The following is a 7,403-nucleotide window of genomic DNA, read 5'->3' on the forward strand; positions in this document are numbered from 1 at the left end:
AAATGAAAAGCAGAGCTTTCCGTGCTTCTATAATTTGCTCTTCCCATACCAGTGTATGGGGAAGTGATAGCTGCACTAACCAAGAGAACTGCTGAAGAAATCTGAGATTTCTCCACGATAACCTCTTTTATGAATAGAACAAAGCAGTGAATAGCTCTTTTATCACTGATAAAGGGCTTTCACTGCTACATAAATCTACATAAATAGACCCCTTAAACACCTTCAGAAATTCTGATGTTTGCATGTGGATGCCATAAACACCTTAATCTATCCAACTACACTTGGAAGGAGCAAACTTTTGTCCCACTACTGTTGCTGCTATCTTAAGCTGGCCACACACTAGACCAACTTTCATCCAACCAGCCAACTAGTTGATTGGTTGGAATGAAAATCTGGTAACGTATGGGTGTAAATAATAATCAGCAATTTTCTCCGAAATGCCAGAAAACAGATGAAAATGGTCGTTCAGACAAATTTGTTAAATGTTTGATCTAAACATTTTGTTCAAACAACAGTTTTTTTGTCCATTTTCCGGTGTTTGGGAGCAAATTGCTGATTGTCATTTGCTTTCATACCTTACCAGATTTTCATTCCAACCAATCAACTAGCTGGATGGTTGGATGTAAGTTGGTCAAGTGTGTAGCCAGCTTTAGAGCACAAGGTCACGTTTTCCCCTTAAAAATGGGCACATATTGAAAACATATCCTCACAATGTCACAAAAATTTGCTTTGCTGGACCATATCTTGAACTTTGCTTCCCTTGGCAAAGATGTACAATATGGCTGGCAATCGGCTTTGTGCTAGGTGGATCTGTTTAAAATTAAATTTTATGTTTTGCAAACAAATTTTGTGGTGTGTATGCACAGCATGACGTCAGGTTACACATGGGAGAGGATATGTGGTGGCAGGTTAAAGGATTTACTTTATTTGTGATTATATGAATTTAGCAATAATGTTTAAGATTTACAATTGAAATGGTTTTCTAAGTATTTCAGGCAGCCTAAAAGAGATTCTAAAATAGTCTAGCAAAACATGCTTAACACATGCCTAATAGCAGATTAGTTCTTTCAGACTACGCCTTTAAACTGTCAAGCATGTGACATGCAATAACAAAATAAGTTACGCCTCTCCAATATCCTTATACCAATAAAAAATACAGTGATAGCTGCCCATTGGTTTCTCAATATAAGGGTGGTGCTTGAATCTTGACATATTCATTTATGCTCATAGAGCGAACTAATGAGTTACATTAACAGCTGGAGTTAACTACAGTTTTAACTCTTTCAGTGCTAAAACTCTGTACACATCCCTCTCTAATACAAGAATATCCAGGATATGAACATATATGACTCATAGATCTTTTAGTTTAAAAAAAATATATGGATAGCTTAGTCAGTATTGATCTGGACAATAAAAAGTCTGTACTTGTTAGTATGTATTTTAAATTTATAACATATACTATCATGAAAATCTGACTTTATTATGTTATTTTATTAATTACAATTTATATCACTTTTTCACCAAAATCCCGGGTCTGTCCCGCGAAGTGGAACATGATTCCAAGCCAGGTCAGACTCGGGATTTACCCCATTTCCACTGCAGCAATGACAGGAGCAGACCGGCAACTAGGAAAGGGGGTTCCTTCCAGGGGGAGGGGGGTATCCTTTCAGGAGGCTGTGATGTCACGGCTGTCACCAGGGGACAGGGAGAGATTACAGCCTCCCTGTATGGACCGGAGCAGTCCAGACCATACGGGGAGGCTGTAATCTCTCTCATTCCCAGATAATAGCTGTCACAGACAGCTTCCGAATACCACCCAATCAGCATGCTTTAAACGGGTCCCAGGTCCTGAAGACCCGGGTTACCCGTTTCCACTGAGCTTGACCAGATTTTTACTCGCGTAAAAACCCTGCTCGAGACCCGGGAAGAAATGCCGGGTCAATCGACCCGGGTTTTTTTCCTAGGAGCCTTTTCCACTGAGCCACTACCCGAGTTGTGACGGCAATAATCCAGACATTTTGGCCAGTGGATAAGGGGTATTAGTTTATCAGAAAAGAAAAATTCCTATTCATATACCTATTCCTATACAGTTCTTTGAATTTCTGAAGTGCAGAAAAAGGCGTAGTTTTGTTACAGGTTCTAAAGAAAACATCTCTAAAAATGGATTTTTAATCGCTAGTAAAAAGTTATGTCAAAGGCAAACATGTCTTAAATGCTTCTATTACTAGGGATTTCACTAATATTTGGAGCTGCCAATAGGATTTCACAATGTGTTTACCTGTAAATGCATATGGACAAAAGAAGATATATTCACAAAACCAGATTGCTACTAACAGTCATAGTTTAGCATTTCATTTGTGCGGCTGAGCACATCACCGCTAATCATGGTAAGTTTACATCACATATTTTTCTGCACACGGTCTTGGGATGAGAGGAAAATAATTAATGTTCGTGGTCGTAAGGTGCCGGATAAAAACGGTTGGAACACCAGCACCTCTTGGCCACTGCTACTAATTTAATACTGTACCCCAGAGTAGAGGCTAGCACAACATTAAACTAAAAGTTAAATATATGCAATTAATCAATGAGCCAGCCAGCCTGAGTACCAGATTTTTAAATGTGTCTGGCAAAGTTAAACAAAAGTTGTGTGGTTATGAAGTCACATATATCTACTTAATGGAGACTGATAACTGTGTAAGTTCAAAAGAACATCATTCAGAATGTAATAGTTCCAATGTACAGGAATGCAAATGTGGATTGCCAACTAATAGAGGATAGAAACTAGAAAGTAATGCACACAGGTATCAGTAATATAAATTAAAGCTGCACTATTGCCTAATACAATGTTTTCCAAAGACGGTTCTCAAGGCACCTTCACAAAGACCAGATTTTACAGCTATTCATGCTTAAGCACAGGTGACTTAATAAGTACCTAATTTTTATTTAACCATCTGTGCTCAAGTATGGATAAATTTAAAATTGTGAATTTTTGCCTTGAGGATAAAGTTTGGAAAACATTGGCCTAATTATAGGTGGCATTTCCAGGTCTCCCCCTATGCAGCAAATTTGTTTATTGCTCTACCAGTCATGTAATACAATTCATTTTGTTAACCAACTTTAGATGGCAGCAGAGATGTGTGAGTGGGTAGATCAATCAAAAGCCAGAATCTCTTGATTGAGCCCCTGAGACTTGGAGTGTAGAGCCCCTGTACTACCACCTGTGTTAGTGAAGCTTTAATAACAATACATAAAATTGGAAATTGCTCGAGTTTAACCCTTAAAGTACAAAATGTCATTAAAATATATTCTGCATGTGAAGGAATTAGTTTATTAAAGCAGTTATACATTTCAGGAAATTCTGTGTTCTTAAGGGTACATCATTTCTGTATTTATTCTATATTTTTAAACTAGTGTTTTAAGCTGTGCACTTTGGAAACATTTAATACTTATTTAGGAGAGCAAGGCTGCCACGCCAATGCCTTTTGTCAATGATAATACTTTTGCTCTAATTTACCAACTGAAATACACTGGGTTAAGGGAGATATGTACTAAGCTCTGGAAAGTGATAAATTGGAAAGTGATAAACTACTAACCAATCAACTTCTAACTGTCATGTTACAGGCTGTGTTTGAAAAATGACAGATAGGAGCTGATTGGATGGCACTTTATCACTCTCCAAGGCTTAGTACATAGACCCCTAAATGTGTTAACTGATGTTAAAAATATATTTCAGCTTCAGTTAGAAAACAATAGCAGAAGAGAGTATTTTCATTTTGGAAGAGGAATCAGGTAGGCAGGTATGAGAATGTACGTAAAGAATGTTGCTGAAAAGTGTGGTACAACACAGAACTTTAAGATCCTTTAGCATAATAAGTAAACCTATGGGGCATATGTATCAAAGCTTGATGTGAGATAAAATTGTGAAATATATATCACCAATCAGCTCCAAACTATCATTTCTTAAACAGAGCCTGCAAAATGTAAGTTAGAAGCTGATTGGTTGATTATCTATATCTCACAATTTTATCTCCCATCAAGCTTTGATACATATGCCCCTTAATTACAATGAAAACTGTAAACATTATGACTGGAAGTGAAGGGTTAATGCAAGCACCATGTGTACGTTAGTTACATATACTCAATCTGACAGAAATAGTTACCTCAAAAACATGAGAACAGACCAAAAGACCACAAGATATTATTTATGTATTTTTATTTTGAAATTAAAGAATACAAAGGATCAGATTTATTCAATGCTAAACTTCAAAGCAACACACACATGATAAATCATAGTTTATAAACTTAAGGACAAAAATCCTCACATTAAACCCATAATTACAGCTCATTTACTGAAGAGTACAACTGATCAATAGCCCACCTAGTAAAATCTAAAACAATGTTGAAAATATGACTTTATTTATACATTAATGTATTCTAACCCACTTAAGTGAAATGTAAAAGTGCAAATATTATTATTTCTATTTAAGTTGCTTTTTATTTTGTAAATGCAGTATGTTTAAAAAAACAATAAAAAAAAAAAACCAGTAATAAAATCTTGATTACATGACTGTACAATGTAGTTTGCAACCAGGATTTCAGGGCCAAACTAATGTCTGCATTAAAGACATTTAAATCAGTTTTTCAGCACGGCTAGCTCAATAAAGGTTAAATGAGTCCACATACTTACATCATGTTACCAACATAACTAATATAGCAACAGCTGGAGAGTAAAATAACTGAGAGGTAACAATCACACAGTAACATTACTGAGATCTAGCACTGGAAATTCCAGTGACAGACAAATGTTTAACTAAAGAGACACATCCCAGACCTCCGTCATGCTACTTTTTTTTTATAAAGTGTGCAGCCTTAAACTAATATGCAAATGTACATATATTCCAAGACATAAGTCATATATGTGACAAAAGTCTACCTATGATAATTACATATTAATCTGATTACATAACAAATCACTGGTAAATTTGTGGCTCCTTAATCTAGAATAAGAGTTGAACAGCCCAAGTATAATATATGGCTATTATTATTCCAGCACTTTAATTCTTTCAATTTACTAATCTAGCATGGGCACATTGTGACATATATGTATAAGCAAAGAAAAACAGCATGAATCAAAAGTGATTTTGGCCTTCACAATCTGATATTTATTTAGTATTTTGCTAACTTATTTAATCTAAAACATACTGTAATTCAGAAGCTTTCCACTGATATTTTACTAAACTACCTATACAGGATTAAAATTAGTGCAGGTTAAACAAAATTAATGCCTTGAAAGTCTACTCCGAACTCCCTCAACAAAAGTATTAAAATGAAAAAAAAAATTATTATTATTTGTACATAAATAAACATATTGTCCTTAGGAATTACAGGGAAGCTGATCAGCTTTAGAAAGTTGCACTGGAGGAGAAAAAGTTAGATTATAAAACTATGTACACAAGTTATTAGGAGCTGTCCAGAGACTGGATGAGCTTCATTCACTTCTTCCGTCCCGATTTCTTTGGACTGGCTTTTGCCTTCGGCTTGGTTGGCTTGGCCTTCTTCACCTTGGATGATTTTACAGGTTTGGCTTTCACAGTCTTGGTTTTCTTGACTTTCTTAGGTGAGGGAGCAGCTTTTTTCTTTGACAGCTTCTTTGTCTTCTTCTCTGGTACTTTAGGCTTCTTGGCTTTGGCTGGGGATTTGGCAGCTTTCTTAGGCTTTGCAGCTTTTTTGGGTGAAGCTACCTTCTTGGCTTCCTTCTTGGGTTTCTTTACTACTTTTTTAGGCTCATCTGCCTTAGCCAACCTGAAGGAGCCAGAGGCTCCGACACCCTTGGTTTGTCTGAGGGTGCCAGAGGTTACAAGCCTTTTAATTGACAGTTTGATCTGCGAGTCTGCATTCTCCCCTACTTTGTAGTGGTTCTTGATGTACTTTTGGATGGACTGGCGTGATGAGCCAGACCTACTTTTTTCAGCCTGGACAGCAGCCACTATCATGTCAGAGTACTTTGGGTGGTCAGTTGACTTCTTCACTGACCTGGATCTCTTGGGCTTGGCAGCTGGTGCAGAGGCTGAATTTTCTGCCATTTTATTTTTTACCACAGGTGTCTCAAAATACAAACTTTCTTCAAAATGTTCAATTTGTCAGTTTTATGGTATCTGCCAGTCACTAGGTCGGCAGGCAGCCTATTAGAACAATAGTGGAGAAGAATCTGTCGTCCAACAGCAATTGTGGCAGAGAAAAGTGGATTCAGTAGTAAATGCCCAGACACCCTCTGGGGTACTTTTATTCTCTGCTCTCTCTCCGATCCAAAAGTTCATGAAAGGAATAAGTCGTTCAGTCAGTATTTATATGCCAGTATTTATTCCTCGCTGTGTAAAAATCACTGATTTGAGGCTAGTTACACCTGTCTGTCTTTGTCAGGTCTCGTCTCTCTCGGGATAAATGTCAGCGTCTCCGAATCTTCTTTTTTTTCTCTCCCACTTCTTTATTTCTCAGCGTGTGAGATCTTGTTTTCCTCCTCTGAGTTGTCTCCGCCTCAGCTCTGTTTGCTGCTGTCTCTTTGCTGCTCAGTCAGTGACAGCCTGGAACACTCTTTCTCCTCAGCACCTTCCCTCCCTCTGCTAGCCCCTCCCGCCGGTTCCCGCCTTTTATTTGCTGGGGTCGGACCGAGTTGAGGACTGGCGGCTGCGGGCGGGAAGAGGCAGACATGGCGCCGCTCCGCAACTATCTGTGTTTCTTCCCGGACACAAAGTGTCCATTCCCTGAGCCCCCGGGGGCGCTGACAGCCTCCTATCCGTAGACACCGTGAGCACAGTCTTTGGTCTCTCACATCCTTCTGTCTCTCAGCCCCTGGACTCCCTGCAGCCTGCGTGAGAACCCCGAAAACTGCCATGGTGCTGTAGAAATCACACTCATTTCGTCCTTTCTGGCCCCTGTGTACCGGTCCCTGGGGGCCCTTTAGGAGGGAGACTCAGGCACGTTACAGATGCATCCCTGAGCAAATAGTGGGGTTCATAAAATGACAACTGGGTGCTCCCCTGTCTCTACTGGGGCGAACAAAAGCAACCCCAACTAACACAGAGACCTGGGAGCACAGTATGTCCATCAGGGAGAGGTGGGAGGATCTGGAGCCCTCCTGGGGGACAGAGCAACAGCATGGGGTACACCCCAAGTTGTATCACACTAGCACCCCAAAAATCCCCGGTGTTGACCCTTTTTGGCAACATCTACTAGCTTCTTGCCAAAAGTTTGTAGCTGACTTTTGCAATGGAAATGCTTCCATTACTTTGTCTAACATTGTGCTTTTGGGGGAAAAAGGGGACCCACCATCTGAATTCCACACACATTAACCATTAACACCCACCCCAAAAGAGTGTCAGTGTACCCCTGCACATGTGTTTACA

At 39.0% G+C, this 7,403-nt stretch overlaps 1 protein-coding gene across 1 annotated transcript; it reads right to left on the reverse strand.

The window, feature by feature from the left end:
* Nucleotides 1–4,196: 4,196 nt before the first annotated feature.
* H1-0 (H1.0 linker histone) lies at nucleotides 4,197–6,615 on the reverse strand. The gene has a single exon (XM_088455035.1). The coding sequence runs from the start codon at nucleotides 6,081–6,083 to the stop codon at nucleotides 5,493–5,495; it is 591 nt and encodes a 196-aa protein (XP_088311161.1). The 5' UTR covers nucleotides 6,084–6,615; the 3' UTR covers nucleotides 4,197–5,492.
* Between the last annotated feature and the right edge of the window lie 788 nt (nucleotides 6,616–7,403).

Source organism: Taudactylus pleione, unplaced genomic scaffold, assembly GCF_031769625.1.
Source record: "Taudactylus pleione unplaced genomic scaffold, aTauple2 ptg000642l, whole genome shotgun sequence".
Classification (NCBI taxonomy): Eukaryota; Metazoa; Chordata; class Amphibia; order Anura; family Myobatrachidae; genus Taudactylus; species Taudactylus pleione.